This window comes from Pseudophryne corroboree, chromosome 9, assembly GCF_028390025.1.
Source record: "Pseudophryne corroboree isolate aPseCor3 chromosome 9, aPseCor3.hap2, whole genome shotgun sequence".
Lineage (NCBI taxonomy): Eukaryota > Metazoa > Chordata > Amphibia > Anura > Myobatrachidae > Pseudophryne > Pseudophryne corroboree.
The window spans coordinates 56,574,094-56,600,189 of record NC_086452.1 but is presented as its reverse complement, the minus strand read 5'-3'; the positions used below and the strand labels follow the sequence as shown (position 1 = coordinate 56,600,189).

Here is a 26,096-nt window from a genome sequence, read left to right as displayed (position 1 = left end):
AAGTTGCTCAAGTGTTGCCCTTCATCATAGGGGAGATGTATCAAACCTCTAAAGAGTGGAAAATCCGAGACGTTGTCAATAGTGACCAATCAGATTCTTGTTACCATTTATGAAATACAATCTATGATAGATAGAAGCTTCGCCCCTGCATGTCTTCATCTATCTGCTGTCATTGCATCACTGTGGGCCAGAGTGACTTCTTCTAAGGTAGTGGCACCATTGTAGTTGTGTCCTCACCTTTGAGCTCCTTAATTAGCTAAGAATTCTGAACCATGCTAAATTATGTTTACTGTACATTTCCTCTGCAATGAGCTCAGAATTGCATAGTAGTTTAGTATTGCACACGTAGGAGATTCCACATTAATAGGTTCACCAGGGGGCTTTCCTATCTGCCCAGATGCTGGCGTTCTTTCGCCCCCGATACCGGCACTTATCAGGTATTATGCTTTGCGTGCATAACCCCCCGATAAGCAGCCGCCGGAGCTGTGATAACACATGGGATCGGGGTACTGGCGTATGTATAATGGATGCAGTGCGTGCGGTGCACACGGGCCCCTGAGTCCAAAGGGAGTCCCCACCGCACCCATTTATTTTTTTTGAATACTCACCCCCCGGAGTCTCATGCTGACGGCAGTAGCAGTGTTAAATCACCGTGAAAATGGCACAGCGGGCATTTTCACTGCGCTCTGCGCATGCACAATAGAGAAATCACTGGGAAAATGGCCGCTGCGCAATTTTCCCTGGGAAAATGGCCGCTGCGCAATTTTCCCGGAGATTTATGCATGCGCAGAAGTCCTCAGACTCTACAATGCTGCCGACAGAGAGGAGGGGGCTCGAATGGAAGAGGCTGGACACGGGCCTCCTCCTCTCTTAAAGCGTCCCTGGATCGGGGACTTATCCTGATCCTATTTGTTTTCGTGCGATCGCGGGTCCAATTTCAGCCGTTAAAAACATCCTCTAATTGGATACCATCGGTCATTAATCGTGATTTCCTGCCGTTTTTTAACAGCCAAAATTGCATCAGGGCTAATTGGATACCGCCCGTTATCTGCATTACACAGAATATTGCACTCTTCTCCAGTATGCGCTCTACCAGATGGACGCAGGTCCAACCCAGCCTCAGCTCCTGGATATCCGCGCTGCTTGGAATCTTCAGTCTTTGCAGACGGTGCTCGCTGTGACCGCCATTCTTCTGCGCAGATCATTCCTATTATTGGAACTGTTTCTTTGATTACTTCCAGCGAAAACACTCTCTCTGCATTCCACATGCCTAATTCTTCCAGCTGTAACAACTGTTTCTGATCTTAGACTCTTTTCTTTCATTTCCTCCCAGCAGATGTATTCATCAATTAATTTGCATTTGACAAACCCCAAAATGATTCTGGTCTGGCCTCTGTGGCATTAATTAGAGTTACATATGAATGACGGCTACGACACATCCAAATCTGAGGGACACCAAGGAGCAGAACACAGGGAGGAGAGAACACAGGTCACAGGCAATGCATGGAGTGCCCTATATCCAACCTGAGGGACACCAGAGAGCAGAATACAGGGAGGAGGATACACAGAGTCACAGGCAATGCATGGACTGTCCCATATCCAACCTGAGGAACACCAGGGAGCAGAATACAGGGAGGAGACTACACAGGTCACAGGCAATGCATGGACTGCCCCATATACAACCTGAGGGACACCAGGAAGCAGAATACAGGGAGGAGAATACACAGGTCACAAGCAATGCATGGACTGCCCCATATTCAACCGAGGGACACCAGAGAGCAGAACACAGGGAGGAGAATACAAGGTCACAGACAATGCATGGACTGTATACAACCTGAGGGACACCAGAGAGCAGAATACAGGGAGGAGAGAACACAGGTCACAGGCAATGCATGGACTGCCCCATATTCAACCTGAGGGACACCAGAGAGCAGAATACAGGGAGGAGAATACACAGGTCACAGACAATGCATGGGCTGCCCCATATACAACCTGAGGGACACCAGGGAGCAGAATACAGGGAGGAGAATACACAGGTCACAGGCAATGCATGGACTGTCCCATATCCAACCTGAGGGACACCAGAGAGCAGAATACAGGGAGGAGACTACACAGGTCACAGACAATGCATGGACTGCCCCATATACAACCTGAGGGACACCAGGGAGCAGAATACAGGGAGGAGAATACACAGGTCACAGACAATGCATGGACTGCCCCATATACAACCTGAGGGACACCAGGGAGCAGAATACAGGGAGGAGAATACAAGGTCACAAGCAATGCATGGACTGCCCTATATCCAACCTGAGGGACACCAGGAAGCAGAATACAGGGAGGAGAATACACAGGTCACAGACAATGCATGGACTGCCCCATATACAACCTGAGGGACACCAGGGAGCAAAATACAGGGAGGAGAATACAAGGTCACAAGCAATGCATGGACTGCCCTATATCCAACCTGAGGGACACCAGAGAGCAGAATACAGGGAGGAGAATACACAGGTCACAAGCTATGCATGGACCGCCCCATATACAACCTGAGGGACACCTGAGAGCAGAATACAGGGAGGAGAATACACAGATTCACAGGCAATGCATGGACTGCCCCATATACAACCTGAGGGACACCAGAGAGCAGAATACAGGGAGGAGAATACACAGGACACAAGCTACGTATGGACTGTCCCATATTCAACCTGAGGGACACCAGGGAGCAGAATACAGGGAGGAGAGTACACATGGTCACAGGCAATGCATGGACTGCCCCAGTGCCGTAAGTAGACATTTTAACGCTGTGTGCAAGAAACAGCATCGCCCCCTTCCCCCCCATATTTAAATAGGGCCAGTGCGTGCCGTTGGCGCATGGCAAAATATAGGGTCGTGGCTTCATGGGTAAGGGGCATGGCCACATAATAATACCAATTCATATTACGCTGCACAGTAGTCTCCATTATTCAAATTACGCTGCCCAGTAGTTCCACTTACACACATCACACCAGGTAGAGCCCGTCACACATGACGTCAGGTAGAGCCCCATTTTACACATTACGGCAGGTAGAGTCCTCTTTTTTACACATTACGGCAGCAGAGTCCCCCTTTTACACATTACAGCAGTAGAGTCCCCTTTTTACACATTACAACAGCAGAGACCCCTTTTTATACATTACTGCAGCAGAGTCCCCCTTTTTACACATTAGCAGCTATAAGTATTTTTGGAATAATATCACTTACAAGTTCCTCCAGGAAGAGGACCAGGCAATGGGCTGTAGTTATAGGATGCAGCAGCCTGTGGAGGGACTGAGGCAGTCAGAGGTTACAACAGCACAAGTGCACAACCCGCGATTTGTGGGTCTTTGAAGGGGGTGGAGCCAAATTCCAGAGCGGGCGGGGCTTAAATAACGGCCCGCGGCTCCAGCTTCTTTACATATATACAAAAGGTCAGGACCCCCCCAGCGCTGCAGCGGTGGGAGGCCGTGAGATAAAGCGGGCAGCGGCCGTGCGGGTGGTGCTGCCAGATGGTGGCACACACTTAGTTACGGCCCTGGACTGCCCCATATCCAAACATACTTTCAGAGTACGTGGAGACATGTTATATTTTTAAAGAACACAGATTACACAGGGACTCATAACTTTTTTTTTATAGAATGTGGTTAGAGTACACAGACGTGTTACATTTTTATTAAACATGGTTATATCAGACTGGGACACATTACATGGTAAGATTACAGAGACATAACACATATTTAAAAAACACAGATTCAACAGGAACATGTTACGTTGTTCTAGGGCTTTGTCAGATTACAGAGGGACATAACACATTATTTATACAACATTTAGGGGTATATTTACTAAGGTGGGATTTTTTATCAGTGGAGATGTTGCCCTTAGCAACCAATCAGATTCTAGCTATTATCTTCTAGAAACAGCTACATAAATATTAAGTGGCATCTGATTGGTTGCTTTGGGCAACATTTCCACTTTTAAAAAACTCACTCCTTAGTAAATATACCCCTTAGAGCACACCCAGGAAATTGGCGGCTAATTTGGCAGCTTTAGAAGAACAAAACTGCCCCAAACTGAGGTGTGTGGTCACTACCTGGGACCACTGCCGTGTACTGCATACCCAGAGTATTGGGGGGTCTTCCCATCCTCCCAAGGAGTAGAACCACCGCTTCTCAATGCTGTGTACGCCTGGAGAAGCCCACACTGTAGGAAAGAGTTCTGTATGATACCCAGAGGAAAAGGTTCTCATCTCCCAACAAGAACTATCGCCACAACCCCAGTGAAGAGCACAAGTGCAGCAACCACTGACAGGCAGGATGTTTTCGTATGAGTAAAATGTGTAAAACAGACACCAACAGCCTAAAGCTTAAAGACTCAAATTCACAAAGACAGAAAAAATGAAACCCAAAGGGCTATTTCCAGGGAATTAAGGGCCCTCCCCATCTGCTGTTGATCACTAAATACACCCTACTAGAGTTCAGGAATCTTCTGTGTTTACAAGGCGAGCCCCGTGCACTCCCCCGCTGTATCTTGTGTACTATAAATACTATAAATCAGATGAAGAGTTGTAAAGAGCAGATTTCAGCTCTGATATTTTGGAAGAGACCCGTGGGTGATGACAGGGACTGTAGCACTGAATTCCATGTTGCTCTAGGGATGCACTGTGCCAATCTTATAGTACTGTAACAAAGTACATTCCTTCCTTCAGTTCTGTCACAGGTAGTACACGGGGGTGACCGTCACATGCTGTCACCACAGTATATTATTACATTATTGTTACTACATTTTATTTATAAGGCACCACAAGTGTTTCGCAGCGCCGTACAAAGGACAGTACAGGGAGACAAAACTTAGTATTACAGTAAATAAATAGCAAAAATAGAGTACAGGTAACATAGAGCACCACACATTCTCATACATAATACAGCTAAGAAGTAAGTAGTGAGGGAGTGATCAGACTACTACTTGGGGCCGGCGGCCATAGATAGAGATGAGCCTTTACCAGCAGAAAAATATGCGGGTAAAGATGGTCGCTGAGTAGGAGAGAGCTGTAAGTGAAATGTGAGGAGAAAAGGGCTTTGACAAGAAGAGGAAAGAGGGCCCTGCTCTGAAGAGCTAACAATCTAGTGGGAAGGGCCGACAGACAGATGACAAGCAGAGATGGTCAAGGCATGAGGCAGGGGGATGGAGGAGCAGCCTCAGGACTAGGTTATGCATCGGAAGGGTACGCTTTGATGAATAGGTGGGTTTTTAGTGCCCGTTTGAAGCTTTGCAAGGTTGAGGAGAGTCTAATGGAGCGGGGGAGCTCCATTACAGCGGTATATACAGCGGTTTCTCAGAAGATTAGGGTGTAAAATAACCGCAGGCTGCTTCTGATTCCTATTTCACTGCTGTCCATTTTTTCTACAGTAACGCGACAGTCAGATACGATGTGTTACTACTGTTTAGCAACTTCTCAAACAATAGTCCCAGAGACGATCTGACACATGGCTGCCTTCCAATCTGGCAGCTCCCTGCTTTCATGTTGGCTTGTAAAGAATGAATGCTTGGAAGCGTCAACCATCCTTTGCACGCACAGTGGCACAAAGTCAACCAAGCCACGGCATTGTTCTTCTCTGCGCCTCCTCATGCAGAGTGGGTCTGCTCAGCGGTGGAGCGGACGGCACGAGCAGCAGGAAAAATGTAACGCTCATTATAGCCATCCTCTCACTGGGAATGGCCAACAAGCATTAATTGTTCCTAGCTTTATGCGAGACATTTAGGAGATGTGACGGCAGAGATGAATGGGGCAGTGAGAGAGGCATTGTGGATGGAGAATGTCAATGCTACTTCTATTCCGTTGTTATGCAGGAAATCCGGCCACGGCAATTACATGACATCAGCGGCACAATGTCAATGCACACAGCAGAGCAACGCTCAACAATGTCTGCTGTATCTCTGTAATGTGCTTTTTCATCATTCTAAAAATGTTGCATTTGATTTTTGTAGTATTCCAGCTATTTGCCCTGCAGCAGGGGAGAACAGGCGCCGCACACCTGCCTCCTACAGAATCAGAGCTGCTGAATGTTTCACTGGAACCTGACTTTGTGGCTCACAACGCACCATAATCCAGGGGAAGTGTGGACTCCAGACCTCCAGCTCACTGTGAGGAAGCAAAACATCTTCTTACAAAGACCTGATTATCTGCCACGTCTACACACCAAGACAGTCATATAGATGGGGCGAGCGAGTCGCATGGTGTGCTGCGTCAGCTCAGGCTACAATCCATACAGGAATGTCATGGACATTCACGCGTTTCAGGGAGATCTCCCAGAAGCGCAGTCCATCCTCCTGCATCGTGGCAAATCCCACCGTCGTGGCTCGCCACCCTCTGCGCAATGGCATGAATTGGTGCACTGCATGATGATGCAAATTGCGCTGCTGCGCCCCCAGCCCTTGACACCCCTGGACTTTCCCATCTAGGTGCAAACTATCAGCAAGTATACTCCAATCTTACATACACAATGTAAGGAAATAGTAGGGTCAATATGATGCTATATATAGGAGCTAACTTATTGGGGGTACTCACTTGACCAGTTTCTCCTACACCTAACATTACTGCATAGGGGTATATGCAATTACTGCAAAACAAAACAAACAAAAAAAAAAAACGGCACGGGCATTGAATAGGTCGAATGTAAATTCGCCCTAAAAACGGGCGAAAAATGCAGTTTAAAAATGGCACTAATTCAATACCCCCCATAGTGTGTAACAAGCTCTGTAGTAAGAATCTGAATACATTCCTCACAACTCAATTGTCTACTCAGGAAATGTCAGCAACGATGAATAACTCAGCAAGCAAAGATAGTCTAAAACTACAAAGACTATACACTAATGTATATGAACGGCAATAGCTATCAAACAGTCAATCATCTCAATTGGTAACGTATGTACTGTAAAGGGGGAATTAATGTGAGACATCTTTATCACTGCCTAAATATTCCCCAACATGGTAGTTTAGAAATCCACTGTCTGCTTAGCTATTGTTATTTACAGTATGTATTGTGTTACTTATACAGTATGTAGTATTAGGGGAACAAAGCCATTACAACCCTTTATACCATAGGTGCTGTTGATACCTCCATTCATGGGTGTCTGAATCGCTGGCTTATTAAGAGCCTTCGGAGGAACCAGTGCTGTCAGTGAGATAACACCCCACTAAAAGCAAATAGATCTCCTTACTCTTATTTTAGTGAGCTTCACCCAAAGACACGTTTTTAGGCTCAGATAAAACTGTTTGGTGGTTTTCAGTAAGTAAAATAAAGTTGCTGGTACGTACATTATACTTGGCTGATTTGTACACAGAACAATCATGCTTGCACTTTGAACATTGCTCCATAGTATTTGTTCTGCCTTCACTGCGTGGAGCACTGCTACACTGTAAGAGGACTGGAACGCTAGGAATGTGAAATGCGACAGTGGTTTTATGTGCCCCTGCCGATCCGGAAGCCACTGTTTGCCTTCTTGTGTTGAAACAGAACCTGTATAGGTAGCAAAGCAGGTCAGCTGGAGGCATATTACTTCCTGCCAGCAACGGCATTTCCTGTCAGTGATGAACCATTAACACGTTTGTTGTTCACGGATGTGCAAAAGCCTAATAAGGTCCTATGGCCCTCATTCCGAGTTGTTCGCTCGGTATTTTTTATCGCATCGCAGTGAAAATCCGCTTAGTACGCATGCGCAATGTTCGCACTGCGACTGCGCCAAGTAACTTTACTATGAAGAAAGTATTTTTACTCACGGCTTTTTCTTCGCTCCGGCGATCGTAATGTGATTGACAGGAAATGGGTGTTACTGGGCGGAAACACGGCGTTTCAGGGGCGTGTGGCTGAAAACGCTACCGTTTCCGGAAAAAACGCAGGAGTGGCCGGGGAAACGGTGGGAGTGCCTGGGCGAACGCTGGGTGTGTTTGTGACGTCAACCAGGAACGACAAGCACTGAACTGATCGCACAGGCAGAGTAAGTCTGGAGCTACTCAGAAACTGCTAAGTAGTTAGTAATCGCAATATTGCGAATACATCGGTCGCAATTTTAAGAAGCTAAGATTCACTCCCAGTAGGCGGCGGCTTAGCGTGTGTAACTCTGCTAAATTCGCCTTGCGACCGATCAACTCGGAATGAGGGCCTATAAGTAATGATTTACATGAAAATACAACCTATTTCAACAAGCATACACACAAATGCATACACACGATAAATCAACCACAGAAAATTATATATATGCACCACCGAACAAAGATTAGACACTAAAAAAGGTTATACAGTACATGTAAAAAACACTTAAAAGGTTATACACAAATTCAAAATAGGGATAAACTAGCAGCACACCCGTAATACGTCCATGAGACAGATTGTGCATTCACTTCAGGATACCTCCCAGTCACCCCACAGTTAGCCCATTGCTGTACGGGTGTAGTATGTTATGCCGGCGGTCGGGCTCCCGGTGGCCAGCATACCGGCGCAGGAATCCCGACATCCCTCCTTGGCACACCAGGGCCCAAGTGTATTAAGCCTTAAAAAGTGCTAAAAGGGAGACGGATAAAGAATGATAAATGACCAGCCAATCAGCTCCTGTCATTTTTCAAACACATCCTGTAACACGGCAGTTAGGAATCTGATTGGCTGGTTCTTTATCCGCCTCCACCGCATCACTTTTTTAGGCTTAATACATTTGGGCCTAGGTCCTATGCGACGCACTATGTGCTCAGCATTTTTTCATATGAATGAATCTGTACACGAAGTGCCGTAGTTTGGTTGTTCTTCGTATACAGATTCAAGTGTCGGATATGGTGCAATAATTAGCATTACTGCCTCACAGCACATCGGTTCTGTTTCCACAACAAACTTAACTGTGTGGAGTTTGTATATTTTCCCTGTGCTTGCCCGGTTTCCTCTTCCCACAATCCAAAAATATACTGGTAGGTTAACTGGCTCCCAACAAAAATGAACCTTAGTGTGTATGTGTGCGTACATGTGTTTAGGGCAGACTAGATGGGCCAAGTGGTTCTTATCTGCCGTCACATTCTGTGTTTCTATGTCTGATTAATCCGTGCAGTCTATGAAGCGGTTCTGACGCATTGTGATTACAATGCACATTCGCGCACAAAAGACGCCTGGCGTGGCTCATTTGTTCCAATCTACTCGTGCTGCATGGTGTTTTGAGACTAAGAGGTTTATTTACAATTCCCATCGACTTTTATTGATTTGAAATTGCTGGAAATCCTTCTCAATCGATGTTGGAGTTACAGGGCAAATTTACACACATTTACTAAGATTTTTTTTTTTTTATATATTAATTGATTTTTAAAAGGAAGTAAAGGTGTGTGTTGGCCCTCAAAACCCATCATTGATTTTAGATCAATTTCCCATTAATGTAATTTGACCTTTAGTAAATAAATCCCTGGGTGTATGAGGACACATCTGTACATTTTTATATAATATCGTCCATCCCACTGAACTCCTGGAACTTTTACATATCCATGTGTGTGGTAAGGATCCCGGCAGTCTAAATATCGATGCCGGAATTCCGAAAAGGATCACACACCTGACACGGGGAAGGGAGGGTTAGGTTTAGGCTGCGGGAAGGGAGGAGGGGGTTAGGTTTAGGCACCCCCAGGGAGGGTTAGTGTTAGGCTGCGGGGAAGGGAGGGTTATGTTTAGGCTGCGGGAAGGGAGGAGGGGGTTAGGTTTAGGCACCCCCAGGGAGGGTTAGTGTTAGGCTGCATGGAAGGGAGGGTTAGGTTTAGGCTGCGGAAAGGGAGGAGGGAGGTTAGGTTTAGGCTGCGGGAAGGAAGGAGGGGGTTAGGTTTAGGCACCCCCAGGGAGGTTTAGTGTTAGGCTGCGGGGAAGGGAGGGTTAGGTTTAGGCTGTGGGAAGGGAGGAGGGGGTTAGGTTTAGGCACCCCCCAGGGAGGGTTAGTGTTAGGCTGCGGGGAAGGGTGGGTTAGGTTTATGCTGCGGGAAGGGAGGAGGGGGTTAGGTTTATGCTGCGGGAAGGGAGGAGGGGGTTAGATTTATGCTACGGGAAGGGAGGAGGGGGTTAGGTTTAGGCACCCCCCAGGGAGGGTTAGTGTTAGGCTGCGGGGAAGGGAGGGTTAGGTTTAGGCTGCGGGAAGGGAGGAGGGGGTTAGGTTTAGGCACCCCCCAGGGAGGGTTAGTGTTAGGCTGCAGAGAAGGGAGGGTTAGGTTTAGGCCGTGGAAAGGGAGGAGGCGCTTAGGTTTAGGCACCCCTTAGGAGGGTTAGTGTTAGGCTGCGGGGAAGGGAGGGTTAGATTTAGGCAGCGGGAATGGAGGGTTAGGGGGGCATTGGGGGACGATAATTATACTTACATTCCCTATGTCAGGATTTCCACAATCGGGATGCTGCGATCGGTATTCTGACTGCTGCCATCTCAACCCACCCTATCTTCATTCATATAGATTAGCTTGTATCTTAACGGGTGGTATTCATGTGACCGGCGGTCGGGTGACCGACAGTCACATGACCTCCTCCACCATGCCGAGCGCTCACTATCCCGATGGTCGGCATGCCGACCAACAGGGACTATTTCCACTCGTGGGTGTCCACGACACCCATAGAGTGGGAATAGAACCCGTGGCGACCGCAGGTCGCCACCGAGCCCGCAGCGTGGCGAGCGCAGCGAGCCTGCAAGGGGCTTGCTGCACTCGCCCCTCCCCGCCGGGATCCCGGCGTCGGTATGCTGCCGGGATCCCGGCGTCGGTAAGCTGACCGGCGGTCAGGAGACCGCCGGTCAGCCGTACTACACCCATCTTAACTTGTGGCGGTCCGTTAACAGATTGACATACTGTCTTTGTCCCCAGAGATAGACTGAACTGAGCTGGGTCAGCTCCAAAGGGATAAGCCAGGTGAACCTCATCAAGATGCCAAGAGCCAGGAGTAGGCCTGGAATATAGCTGGCAGGACCACGCTGACCAATCCACTTGCAGAACTCTCTACATTTCATACACCAGAAAACCAAACACGTTTCCCTTAATAAACCATTATATGGAACATCCGCAGCTGTGAGATAAATATCTCGCCACGAGACCATTGCAGACGATGCCCCAGAACACACTGATGCTAACAAACTAGGGGCGTTTAATGGACTCCTAAAGGGATATTACTGGACCTCCAAGTCACAACATACTTATAAGACCCAACAACCATAGCACAAAGCAGCCTTCAGGCCAAATCCAACATGACAATGTCACAGCAATCAGCTTTTCTGCTATACAGCCAGTACATACATGTACCGCCTCATCTCCATATATCCATACACCCAGAGCGTAAGCACAATGAGCCATATGTAGATGGAAAGACCTAGTCTATCCTCCACATATCACAATATTTCACTGTTTACACATGTGGGCCGGCCACCAGCGGTACTGGGATTGTACGGAGCGTTCTGCATGAATGCACTGCAGGAAAACCAATGCCGCTCACCCAGGGTGACCCCAGGAAAGAGGAGCAATGTCACAAAGATCAGCAGATCAGGTAGCACAGGACAGGGGAAGGGGTAGCTTGTAGTTGGTTTAACCTGCTGGTGAGGTCGTTCGGCAGACGGAAATGTGCTAAATCATTAATGCTGCAAACCAGCCGAGTGATGAAGGAACATCTGGATCATGAAGAAATCATAGGATTCCCGGTGGCATTTTTACTCCGGATAAATAAAGCTAATATACTGAGAGGACAGCGCACAAACTTCCACAGGAAAGAACAGTGTCTTTATACAGGAAAATCTGCATTATCTAAGCAGAAATGGCAGCCAGAAATTGTACGCTTAGGGGGTCATTCCAACCTGATCGCACGCTAGCTATTTTTTGCAGCGCTGAGATCAGGTCAAAACTCGGCAAAACTGCACATGCGTATGCAACCGCAATGCGCAGGCGCGTCGTACGGGTACAAAACGGATCGTTGCTGTGCGATGGATTTTACGAAGAATCTATTCGCACAGCCAATCGCAAGAAGATTGACAGGAAGAAGGCGTTTGTGGGTCTCAACTGACCGTTTACTGGGAGTGTTTGGGAAAACGCAGGCGTATCCAAGCGTTTGCAGGGTGGGTGTCTGACGTCAATTCCGGGACCGGACAGGCTGATGTGATCGCAGCGTCTGAGTAAGTCCTGGGCTACTCAGAAACTGCACAAAATGTTTTTGCAGAGCTCGACAAGCATTCGCACACTCCCCTATAGGCGGCGACTATCTGATCGCAGCGCTGCAAAAAGTAGCTAGCGAGCGATCAACTCGGAATGACCCCCTTAGTACAAGGACCAGAATGTGCGTATTTGTCCCTCTAGCTGCATTTCCTCACCCGGATCACTGTCTCTCCAGTCACCATTATAAGTGTTTGCCCCTTTAAAAAAAAGTCAGAGTTTGGTCAGTATACCGCATGCTGGCCGTACACGGACGGCAGTACATCCTGCACATTATCTTTTTATTTTCCCACTTGTTATAAACATCCATCAATGGCTGCATAACCAGAGTCTGTACACATTACTGCCTGCCTGTACCTCCTATAACTCTGACACCGCTCAGTCTGGGTTCTGCTCACAGCGTGGGTGATTCGGATGGGATTGGATGGTGCATCGCTCTGCTGCTTACTTCAACAGCAGCGATGCACAGATATGGTAATGCATCCGGAGGCATCTGCTATAAGTAAACACCTCCTGCATGCATCTGTGATTCCTAGCTGGGTCTGAGGACCCAGCACCGGGTCAACTGCTACACCATCAGCCCGCTGAGTGGCCCTGAAGTCATGCAGACCTGCCGCTGCAGCTCCGTCGCTGAGGACAGGAACTCCCCGTCTTATGGCCTTGGCATTCCCACAAAACACGCCGTCACAGCCCCCTTCCCCGATTCCAAACGGCTAAAGGCTGTCAATCACTTGAATGTGATTGTGCAAAGAATGATAAAACAGTAGGAGACCATGATAGTAAACTCTGTACATCCGACTACATAGTCTGCAGGTGGGCAAGTATCTGTTCTCCATACAATAGAGCCGCTGTGTGAGAATTCAAGTATCAGTTACTGTATAGCAATTACAATATAAAACAATGGTTCCGCTTGGTGCTGACCCAATTCCTCTATGAAATCCGCTTGCACCTAGAATAAGCAGTAAATCAGTGCACAGAACATGGGTTTTACCTTGTCCTTTAATCCCAAAAGGTGGAACGTATTCCTTGATCTTTCCCCATCTTCTGAAAGAGTCGTCGAGAAACATTGGCGCTGGTCTTGAGAACCTGTAAGACAAACGGTATAAAATACATAACCATGGCCATACATAAACATTCTGCACTACAGATTGTCTATAGGGTCATAAGGGACCCAAACATCAGGCTGGTATGGGGGCAATTCGCCGTTCTCCCGATGCCTGGGTCAGTGGATTGGGGAAAGTCAAATTTGCCAATCCCACCAAAAAAATTATGGGGATCGGTGATTTTTAACATGTTGGATTTTGCCAATTTCCTGACTGATCACCAATCATTGATTCCAATTCGGGCACATATAGATAAACGTGTAAATCGGCTACAGAGCTGCGTGCGAATGGCTGCACTACGTGTTTATATGATACATAAGGGTGTAGTATGATTTGCCGGCAGTCGGGGTTCCGGCGACCAGCATACCGGCGCCGGAATCCTGACCGCCGGTATGCTGACAGCTGGGCGAGCACAAATGAGCCCCTTGAGGGCACGGTGCTATTCTCCCTCCAGGGGTGTCGTGGACCCCCAAGAGGAAGAAAAGATATCGGTATTCCGGCCCGGTATGGTGGTCGCCATGAGACCGGCCGCCGGCAACCTGAAGACCAACCGATACATAATACTGTACTGTTTGTGTAAGTGACATTTATTGCAGTGTCACTGCGTACGTGCTCTGCGGTCTAACCCATTACACAGGAGAGATGTAATATCCACCGACTTGTACACTTGTCTGTCTTCATACGAGGAAACCACCAGAGTTTGGACAGATGTACCATAAACACCCCCCCCCCCCCCCCCCCCCCATCCCTGTGTCATCATAGTGTAGAGGTCAAAAGAGAAGCCTCAGTGACTACGTGAATCCCTCCCGGGGGACCCATCTCCTCATCTCAACAACAGTCCTAGAAATACGCAGATCTGTCTGGCAGATGCAGGGAGATTCTGGCAAACGAACGTAAGACGGAGAGTTTGTGGTGGTAGAGTCACGTTATTCTGGAGCCCGGCTATGGGGGGGTGGGGGGGACATAGCTCTTGGTCTGGGGAAACTGCATCATGTGCTTGTCGTGAGTAAATGTTATTATTGCACTGGATTCTACTCCTGGGACAGGGATCGTAATTTAACAGAAACATTATCTGTCACCATTTCATTGATTTTGACAGCAGCAAAAGGACCGGTGCCCTGCATTATTTATCTGGGTATTACAGAGCTTGTAACATGAACGTCGTTACATTAACTTAAAAGCAGAGTATAATGACAGAAAGAGAGAAAGAGGCAATAGTAAGAAGTGTATCTAAAGCCAGAATAACTATTTTTGTTTTACTTTACAGCTGACTAGTGACAAAATGACAGTATGATATAAAGCACACTATTATCACTGCTCTCAGAGTATAAGCTTATTGGGGTCATTCCGAGTTGATCGCTAGCTGCTTTCGGTCACTGTGCAGCGATAAGGTTAAAAAAAACGGCACTTCTGCGCATGCGGCGCAATGCACACGCGCGACGTACTATTACAACGACCTATGTAGTTTCACACAGGGTCTAGCGATGCATTTCAGCCGCTATGGCAGCCGCAGAGTGATTGACATGAAGTGGATGTTTCTGGGTGTCAATTGACCGTTTACAGGGAGTGTTCAAAAAACGCAGGCATGCCAGGAAAAACGCAAGCGTGGCTGGGCGAACGCAGGGGGTGTTTGTGACGTCAAAACAGGAACTGAACAGTCTAAAGTGATCGCAAGCGCTGAGTAGGTTTTGAGCTACTCAGAAACTGCACAAAAAACTTTGTAGCCGCTCTGCGATCCTTTCGTTCGCACTTCTGCTAAGCTAAAATACACTTCCAGTGGGAGGCGGCATAGCGTTTGCACTGCTGCTAAAAACTGCTAGCAAGTGATCAACTCGGAATGACCACCTATGTACCGCCTACCTCCCACCAAAGCCCTACTGTCAGTCTCGCTAATGTGTGATAATCAATTAGATATTATTTATTTATTAACAGTTTCGTTATATAGTGCAGCATATTCCATTTCTCTTTACATTTGGAAACAATGATAAAACAAAACTGGGTAATAACAGTCATAGAGGTAGGACGGCCAGGGCAGCCATCAGGGGGGGACTGTGGGGACTGGTGTCCCGGGCCCATACAGAGAGGGGCGCCCACCCCTGGCTCCTACCGCAAATACCTGTAGAGCTGCACCAGTCTGTGAATCAACAGCAGGCTGATGTGCAGGGAGGACTTCTAAAAACAAGCCTTATCTGGGCAGATCTCTGTGACCCATTCCTGTAGGTCCATAAGACTCCACCTATATGTATCGTCACAATGTATGACATCACATTAGGGTGGAGCAGCAGAATGTTTTGGTGGGAGGGAGGGGCCCTGTCTATTTTGTTAGTCCCGGGCCCCATAATTTCTCACGGCAGCCCTGAGGAAGGCCCTGCTCTTACACTCTATAGAGAAATAGGCATGGTGCTATCTATTGTATAGTTGTCCGCCAGATTACAAGGGTTCTCGGTGGGCTGCAAGATATCACATCACAGCAATGATGAACCAGGGTCAGGAGGATGGGAAAGTGAAGGAAGAGAAGATATGTGACGATATGTGTGGACCATACTTACCTACTCTCCCGGATTCTGCGGGAGACACCCGGTTTTCGGGTAATCCCCCGCAGCCCCCGGAAGAGTGGGCACCCCTCCCGCATTCTGCCCACTTCCTAGTGAAGTGGGCAGAATAGGGAGAATAACACCGTAAAATCACGGTCCCGGCCGGAGCCTAATGACGCGATCAGATGCTAATCGCGTCATTTTAGCCCCGCCCCTAGCCAAATTTCATCCAATTACCATCTTTTCCGGTGGGTGGGCGGGGCCTGCTGATGTAATCAGCTTGGCTCCTCCCTCATCACCGCCCACCTGCTTCTCCTCTCCGGTCATCTCCCGGAGAGGAGATTTAAAATATCGGTAAGTATGGTGTGGACTGTACAGTGGGGATATAATTAAATATGAAAGGTATGAAGGTAATGTGAGCGGTTCTGGAATTTGATAAGCTTGTCTGAAGAGGTGAGTTTTCAGGGAACGCTTGAAGGTTTGGAGATCAGAGGGGAGTCTTACTGTGCGTGATAGGGCATTTCACAGAGTGGGTGCAGCCCGCAGAAAGTCTTACAATCGTGCGTGGGAGTGAGTAATGAGCGCGGATGAGAGACGTCGATCTTGTACAGAGTGGAGAGGTCAGGTTGGGAGATATTTTGAGATAAGCGAAGAGATGTATGTTGGTGTAGTATGGTTAATGGCCTTGTGTGTGAGTAAAAATAAGAATTTACTCACCGGTAATTCTATTTCTCGTAGTCCGTAGTGGATGCTGGGAACTCCGTAAGGACCATGGGGAATAGCGGCTCCGCAGGAGACTGGGCACAACTAAGAAAGATTTAGGACTACCTGGTGTGCACTGGCTCCTCCCTCTATGCCCCTCCTCCAGACCTCAGTTAGGATACTGTGCCCAGAAGAGCTGACACAATAAGGAAAGGATTTTGGAATCCCGGGTAAGACTCATACCAGCCACACCAATCACACCGTATACTCGTGATACTATACCCAGTTAACAGTATGAAAAATAACTGAGCCTCTCAACAGATGGCTGTAAACAATAACCCTTTAGTTAGGCAATAACTATATACAAGTATTGCAGACAATCCGCACTTGGGATGGGCGCCCAGCATCCACTACGGACTACGAGAAATAGAATTACCGGTGAGTAAATTCTTATTTTCTCTGACGTCCTAGTGGATGCTGGGAACTCCGTAAGGACCATGGGGATTATACCAAAGCTCCCAAACGGGCGGGAGAGTGCGGATGACTCTGCAGCACCGAATGAGCAAAAGCAAGGTCCTCCTCAGCCAGGGTATCAAACTTGTAGAACTTAGCAAACGTGTTTGAACCCGACCAAGTAGCAGCTCGGCAAAGTTGTAAAGCCGAGACCCCTCGGGCAGCCGCCCAAGAAGAGCCCACTTTCCTTGTGGAATGGGCTTTTACAGATTTAGGATGCGGCAGTCCTGCCGCAGAATGTGCAAGTTGAATCGTACTACAGATCCAGCGAGCAATAGACTGCCTTGAAGCAGGAGCACCCAGCTTGTTGGGCGCATACAGGATAAATAGCGAGTCAGTTTTCCTGACTCCAGCCGTCCTGGAAACATAGATATTCAGGGCCCTGACTACGTCCAGCAACTTGGAATCCTCCAAGTCCTTAGTAGCCGCAGGCACCACAATAGGTTGGTTCAAATGAAAAGCAGATACCACCTTAGGAAGAAATTGGGGACGAGTCCTCAATTCTGCCCTATCCATATGGAAAATCAGATAAGGGCTTTTACATGACAAAGCCGCCAATTCTGATACACGCCTGGCCGAAGCCAAGGCCAACAGCATGACCACTTTCCACGTGAGATATTTTAGTTCCACGGTTTTAAGTGGCTCAAACCAATGTGACTTAAGGAAATCCAACACCACGTTGAGATCCCAAGGTGCCACTGGAGGCACAAAAGGGGGCTGAATATGCAGCACTCCTTTAACAAACGTCTGAACTTCAGGCAGTGAAGCGAGTTCTTTTTGGAAGAAAATCGACAGAGCCGAAATCTGGACCTTAATGGAACCTAATTTGAGGCCCATAGTCACCCCTGACTGTAGGAAGTGCAGAAATCGACCCAGCTGAAATTCCTCCATTGGGGCCCTTCTGGCCTCACACCACGCAACATATTTTCGCCATATGCGGTGATAATGGTTTGCGGTCACCTCCTTATAGCTTTAATCAGCGTAGGGATGACTTCCTCCGGAATGCCCTTTTCCTTCAGGATCCGGCGTTCAACCACCATGCCGTCAAACGCAGTCGCGGTAAGTCTTGGAACAGACAGGGTCCCTGCTGCAGCAGGTCCTGTCTGAGCGGCAGAGGCCATGGGTCCTCTGAGATCATTTCTTGAAGTTCTGGGTACCAAGCTCTTCTTGGCCAATCCGGAACCACAAGTATAGTTCTTACTCCTCTCCTTCTTATTATTCTCAGTACCTTGGGTATGAGAGGCAGAGGAGGGAACACATAAACCGACTGGTACACCCACGGTGTTACTAGAGCGTCCACAGCTATCGCCTGAGGGTCCCTTGACCTGGCGCAATATCTTTTTAGCTTTTTGTTGAGGCGGGACGCCATCATGTCCACCTGTGGCCTTTCCCAACGGTGTACAATCATTTGGAAGACTTCTGGATGAAGTCCCCACTCTCCCGGGTGGAGGTCGTGCCTGCTGAGGAAGTCTGCTTCCCAGTTGTCCACTCCCGGAATGAACACTGCTGACAGTGCTAACACATGATTTTCCGCCCATCGGAGAATCCTTGTGGCTTCTGCCATCGCCATCCTGCTTCTTGTGCCGCCCTGACGATTTACATGGGCGACCGCCGTGATGTTGTCTGACTGTATCAGCACCGGCTGGTGTTGAAGCAGGGGTCTTGCCTGTCTTAGGGCATTGTAAATGGCCCTTAGTTCCAGAATATTTATGTGTAGGGAAGTCTCCTGACTTGTCCATAGTCCTTGGAAGTTTCTTCCCTGTGTGACTGCCCCCCAACCTCGAGGGCTGGCATCCGTGGTCACCAGGATCCAGTCCTATATGCCGAATCTGCGGCCCTCTAGAAGATGAGCACTCTGCAGCCACCACAGCAGAGACACCCTGGTCCTTGGAGACAGGGTTATCAGCCGATGCATCTGAAGATGCGACCCGGACCACTTGTCCAACAGATCCCACCTGAAAGATCCTTGCATGGAACCTTCCGAATGGAATTGCTTCGTAAGAAGCCACCATCTTTCCCAGGACTCGCGTGCAGTGGTGCACCGACACCTGTTTTGGTATAGGAGGTCTCTGACTAGAGATGATAACTCCTTGGCCTTCTCCTCCGGGAGAAACACTTTTTTCTGTTCTGTGTCCAGAACCATCCCCAGGAACAGTAGACGCGTTGTAGGAACCAGCTGCGACTTTGGAATATTCAGGATCCAGCCGTGCTGTTGTAGCACTTCCCGAGCTAGTGCTACTCCGATCAACAACTGTTCCCTGGACCTCGCCTTTATAAGGAGATCGTCCAAGTACGGGATAATTAAAACTCCCTTTTTCCGAAGGAGTATCATCATTTCGGCCATTACCTTGGTAAATACCCTCGGTGCCGTGGACAGACCAAACGGCAACGTCTGGAATTGGTAATGACAGTCCTGTACCACAAATCTGAGGTACTCCTGGTGAGAAGGGTAAATGGGGACATGCAGGTAAGCATCCTTGATGTCCAGTGACACCATGTAATCCCCCTCGTCCAGGCTTGCAATCACCGCTCTGAGCGATTCCATCTTGAACTTGAACCTTCTGATATAAGTGTTCAAAGATTTTAAATTTAAAATGGGTCTCACCGAACCGTCCGGTTTCGGTACCACAAACATTGTGGAATAGTAACCCCGTCCTTGTTGAAGGAGGGGTACCTTGATTATCACCTGCTGAGAATACAGCTTGTGAATCGCCTCCAGCACTGCCTCCCTGTCCGGGGGAGCTGTCGGCAAGGCAGATTTGAGGAAAGGGCGAGGGGGAGACGTCTCGAATTCCAGCTTGTACCCCTGAGATACTACCTGTAGAATCCAGGGATCCACCCGTGAACGAGCCCACTGGTTGCTGAAGTTCTTGAGACGGGCCCCCACCGTACCTGGCTCCGCCTGTGGTGCCCCAGCGTCATGCGGTGGACTTAGAGGAAGCGGGTGAGGACTTTTGTTCCTGGGAACTGGCTGTATGTTGCAGCTTTTTCCCTCTACCTCTGCCTCTGGGCAGAAAGGACGCGCCTCTAACCCGCTTGCCTTTCCGGGGCCGAAAGGACTGTACCTGATAATACGGTGCTTTCTTTGGCTGTGAGGGAACATGGGGTAAAAATGCTGACTTCCCAGCTGTTGCTGTGGAAACGAGGTCAGAGAGACCACCCCAAACAACTCCTCACCCTTGTAAGGCAAAACTTCCATGTGCCTTTTAGAATCTGCATCTCCTGTCCACTGCCGAGTCCACAATCCTCTCCTGGCAGAAATGGACATTGCGTTTATTTTAGATGCCAGCCGGCAAATATCCCTCTGTGCATCTCTCATGTATAAGACAGCGTCTTTAATATGCTCTACGGTTAGCAATATAGTGTCCCTGTCTAGGGTATCAATGTTTTCCGACAGGGAATCTGACCACGCAGCTGCAGCACTGCACATCCATGCTGAAGCAATAGCCGGTCTCAGTATAATTCCTGAGTGTGTATATACAGACTTCAGGATAGCCTCCTGCTTCCTATCAGCAGGTTCCTTTAGGGCGGCCGTGTCCGGAGACGGTAGTGCCACCTTCTTTGACAGGCGTGTGAGCGCTTTATCCACCCTAGGGGATGTCTCCCAACGTGACCTATCCTCTGGCGGGAAAGGGTACGCCATTAGTAACTTTTTAGAAATTACCAGTTTCTTATCGGGGGAAGCCCACGCTTCTTCACATACTTCATTTAATTCATCAGAAGCCACTGGCAGTTTTTTCTCCCCAAACATAATACCCTTTTTTGTGGTACCTGGGGTAATATCAGAAATGTGCAACAAATTCTTCATTGCCGTAATCATGTAACGGGTGGCTCTATTGGAATGTACACTAGTCTCATCATCGTCGACACTGGAGTCAGTATCCGTGTCGACATCTGTGTCTGCCATCTGAGGTAGCGGGCGTTTTAGAGCCCCTGATGGCTTTTGAGACGCCTGGGCAGGCACGAGCTGAGAAGCCGGCTGTCCCACATCTGCTATGTCGTCAAACCTTTTATGTAAGGAGTTGACACTGTCACGTAATTCCTTCCACATGTCCATCCATTCAGGTGTCGACCCCGCAGGGGGTGACATCACATTTATCGGCCCCTGCTCCGCCTCCACATAAGCCTCCTCATCAAACATGTCGACACAGCCGTACCGACACACCGCACACACACAGGGAATGCTCAGAACGAGGACAGGACCCCACAAAGTCCTTTGGGGAGACAGAGAGAGTGTATGCCAGCACACACCAGAGCGCTATATAATGCAGGGATACACACTACACAAGTGATTTTTCCCTATAGCAGCTATATATATATTATATGCGCCTAAATTTAGTGCCCCCCCATCTCTTTTTTACCCTATGTAGTCTGGAAACTGCAGGGGAGAGCCTGGGGAGCGTCCTTTTCCGGCAGACTTCTCCCGCTTTTTTAAATGTATATTTGGCAGGGGTATTTTACACATATATAGTCTTTATGACTATATTATGTGGTATTTGCCAGCAAGGTACTCATATTGCAGCCCAGGGCGCCCCCCCCCCCCCCCCCCCAGCGCCCTGCACCCATCAGTGACCGGAGTATGTGGTGTGCATGGGGAGCAATGGCGCACAGCTGCAGTGCTGTGCGCTACCTTGATGAAGACCGCAGTCTTCTGCCGCCGATTTCCAGGAACGTCTTCTTGCTTCTGGCTCTGTAAGGGGGACGGCGGCGCGGCTCCGGGACCGGACGACCGAGGCTGGGCCTGTGTTCGATCCCTCTGGAGCTAATGGTGTCCAGTAGCCTAAGAAGCCCAAGCTAGCTGCAAGCAGGTAGGTCCGCTTCTCTCCCCTTAGTCCCACGTAGCAGTGAGTCTGTTGCCAGCAGATCTCCCTGAAAATAAAAAACCTAAAATATACTCTCTTTTCTAGGAGCTCAGGAGAGCCCCTAGTGTGCATCCAGCTCGGCCGGGCACAAAATTCTAACTGAGGTCTGGAGGAGGGGCATAGAGGGAGGAGGCAGTGCACACCAGGTAGTCCTAAATCTTTCTTAGTTGTGCCCAGTCTCCTGCGGAGCCGCTATTCCCCATGGTCCTTACGGAGTTCCCAGCATCCACTAGGACGTCAGAGAAAGAATGTTATATTGAATACGGTAGAATACAGGTAACCAATAGAGGGACTGACATATTGGATCTGCAGACAATGAACGTCTAGAGAGGAAGATTAGCCTCACAGTGGCATTCAGAATGGATTGTAGTGGTGAGAGTCTCTTCTTGGTAAGACTATTGCAACAATCAATGCGGGAGATAATGAGAGCATGGAATGGAGTTTTTGCAGTGTCTTGTGTAAAGTATGGTCCTATTTTCGATGTTTTTTAGATGCATGTAACATGATTTTGAGACAGATTGAATGTGGGGAACAATGGACAGTTCAGAGTCAAGGATGACACCTAATCTAATACACTTAGGGGTAAATGTAACGAGCTGTGGGTTTAAGGTGGCTGCAAGATTTCGGTAACTGAGTGCTAGATTTAAAGAATAGATTGATAAAAAACAAAACAAACAAAAAACATGTTTGTCTTTTAAAAAATTGCTGCTTTAAATCTAGGGTCTAAACCTACAAAATCTCGTGGCTGTCTGCAATTTGCAGGCTATTCCCTTTACCCCTAAATCTAACCATCTGCATGGACTATAAATCTCACACCAGGGCATAGGCGGCCAAAGCTGGAGAGATCCTGAATTGTAGCCTATGGAGGGAATTCAATCAGCCGCAAAAACGCGGTCATTTACAGCGATCTGACTTTTTTTTACAGCTATTGCCAGAAAAGTGCAGCGAAAAGCGGCTTTTCGGGGGTACAACGTGATCCCGCGATTTGACATAGCCTATTGCAAATTCACGAAAACTGGATTTTTGCGATAATTATTGCTAGCAAAACCAGAGCAAAGTGTAGGTAAAAATTGGGAGATCTGCCTGTACCCACAAAAAAGCAAAACTAATACAGATTAACAGTATAGAAGTGTATTAGTGGTCACAATAAAAAAAAAAATCTGTCAAATGGCTGTTATATGCATTTTTCTAAAAAAGTGGAAAAATGATAGAAAGCAAGTGTTTTCCAACAAAAGAAGCGCTCAAATTAAATTGGGGGTACATAAAAATAGGTATAAGTATATATTTGGGTAATTTTTTTTTATGTCTGTGTGGTTTGTCTTTTGATGTATTGCTTAAATCGGATGGCTGCCTCGGTGCTGCTCTGCTAAGTAGCCCTCGTTTATATTTTTACATGTATAATATGTCTAATATGTCGAGTCTATCGTACAGTTACAATGTGCAGTATAAACTCATACGTGTAATGTTTGTAATGTATGCTACGTTTTTCCCCCTTCTTATGCTATGTATTCCCCTTACATGTTGCTGCTTGGCGATGCATTGTACCACAAAAAATTCCTAGTGTACGTGAGTACACCTGGCCAATAAAGCTGATTCTGATTTTAAATCACTTAAAAAAAAACCAAAACAATTGCTCCCACCTGCAAGACTAAAAACACTTGTCCCACTCATAACGCACCTCATGTCATTGTTGGCTAATAAAAAAGAATTATAAACTTCAAAAGCCTAATTAATCATTCAGGGGGGTGTCCCAGGGGTGTCTATCTTAAAATAGGAATTTTCCCCAACTTTTAATCTGCTCAGATGGGGTGAATACAAATTTGCAGTAAAACCCATGGAGAATTATCGTGGGTCCGTTTTCAGACAACTGAATACCTGCTTTTCGCAGGTTGCGATAAAAAACTTGTTTTTATAGCAAAACCGTTAATTGAATTGAATTCCACCCCAAGTTATCCATTGGCAATATTTTGCGAGTACGTTTGCATCTTAATACCTAAAAAATTTGTCAGTCACGCGTCTCAAGGAGGTCGCAGGACTGATTGAGCTGAACGGACTCTGGAATGTGTTGGGCGTTTTTAGATGGTGACTGGAAGGGGACTACGCAAACGCTCAGAAATATTAATTCTTATGGGCGTGTTACGGAAGTGTCGCAAGTGTGTTGTTAACGTTGTTTTGGAATCAGACACTTAATAGCTCACATTAGAGGCCGTATGCCATTGGAGAGACTGTAGCATGGGCTGCGACTGCAAACGCTCAAAGTTGGCGTCTCAGCCATTCTGCATAAAGGCGCGACTGCAGCAAAAGACGCTAACACATTGGTAACAGCGCTAGACTCCGAATCAGCACCTAATGCTGCATGAGGCATCACCTGCATGCGTTGGATTTTTTGGACATGTACTGTAAGTAATGTGAGACTGACTGATGCAACATTGTGTAACTAACAGACAATACATGGTCATCTATTAATGCAACCATCATGTGCATTTCTACTATCCCACAAAAGTGAAAAGCACAGCGTGTGCACCTGTGGCAGGTAAATAAGCTCATTTGCATATATGGAAATGTGTTACGGGGACCTTTTCTGTCCCTTCATCTACAAACATGCAAATCGGTCACCTGGAAGTTGCAAAAAGCATCAGTTCCATCAACGTTCAGGATGACTTCCGATTAATGACCCCTATAAACCATCAGAAGGAAAGAGGCCGTACCGCCCGGAAACGCCCCAGAGGGGGCTCTCTTCACCTCTACAAGCTCATTCCAAATTCTCATTCTGCAACATTTAGTTTCGACCAGAAAGTGTAGAGTACGGACTTCCCTGTACGCAATAGTTAGGAACACCCTGACATGGTCATCTAATCCCAAGCTTCTTCACCCCCAAATGATGTGTTTTGGTAAATTGAGCATTAATGCAGCCAGCCCAACCCCAGCAACAAGCGTTCTAAGCAGCATCTCAGTACACAGGTCAATTCCCAGGGCACGTAATACCATTGGCGTCCGCTCAGTCTGTAGTGTGTTTTGTTTGCATGACTGTGCTTTATTTTAAAGGTAGGTTAGAGTTGGGTGTATGAAATTTTGTAATGTTCTTGGGTGTTTTATAAATATATCCCTATATTCTTTACGGGCCTATTTACCAAAGAGTATATACGGCGTAATTCAAGAGATGGACACAGCAGCAATGTGAAAAAATGCTGCAGGAGGCATCTGAAGACAAAAGACGCCTCTTGCCGGCATCGATGCTGCTTCTGAAAATGCAACATAGAATCACCATCGCAACTATTGGTCAGGATGGTCCCAGCCTTCCTTCGCCTGACCTTACTCAGAATGACTGCCAGAACTCCTCTGCCGGGGTCGGGAAATCCATGTCGGAAGGCATAGAACCTGGCTGTGGCACGCCTACAAAACGGGGCCGGCACCCACAGAAAAGATGGTAGGATGGAACAAAAGAGGGGTATGGAGCAGCCTGCTAGATAAGCCTGATGCATAGGTGTGCTGACTCCATGGACCTGGGCATGTCCCCTCTGCGATGTGGCCTCTACTGATCACCTTGCCAGCAATGCTGTGAGGTAGGCCCATTTAGAATATTTAACAAGAAGCTTGAAGTTACTAGTACGGAGTACTTTCCATAACCACATCATCCATGAGTAGGGTCACGCATATACCGCTCCCGGACAGTTTTACCGGGCAGCCGAGCATATCTGGTCTTCTATGGCTGCAGAATATGAGGCCATTATTGTCTTCTGCTGCCTCTCATTTGTACAATTGTCTTCCTCACAAAGTAAGTGACATGAACCTAATAATAAGATCTCCCATCAATATAATCTATTCTTTCCTTGTTCTCACATGGAACAAAGCAGTTCCAGTCATGTTACTGGAGAGGCAAATATAAAAAGCCGTATGTAAATAAATGATATGAAAGCCAAACCTCTAAAATACTATTCTCCCAGCCCCACGGGATGCGATGTTTGTACCTAATTCTGGACATCTGTGTATGATAGAAAATATTCTCCCAGAAAACGCACACAGCCAAATATTCCCGTGTAAGAGACTTTTTGGCACTACTCGCTGCGAGCCTCCAGTTTTGTTTCAGCCAAGAGCTTTGGCAAAACCTCAGTGTGTGCGATAGTCTATTACGGTTTTTTTTTATTGAGCAGTTGTAATAGATCAGAATTTATTTTCCTCGGGGAAA

The 26,096-nt window shown here is 47.6% G+C and overlaps 1 protein-coding gene across 9 annotated transcripts in view; it reads right to left on the bottom strand.

The window, feature by feature from the left end:
* The window catches only part of ST3GAL3 (ST3 beta-galactoside alpha-2,3-sialyltransferase 3), an 810,547-nt gene that overhangs the window by 53,420 nt on the left and 731,031 nt on the right, over window positions 1-26,096 (bottom strand). For all 9 annotated transcript variants that reach the window (XM_063939361.1, XM_063939357.1, XM_063939363.1 and 6 more), the window contains one exon: window positions 13,188-13,282. In XM_063939361.1, coding sequence (XP_063795431.1) covers window positions 13,188-13,282 — 95 coding nt within the window. The remainder of the gene's footprint in view (window positions 1-13,187; window positions 13,283-26,096) is intronic.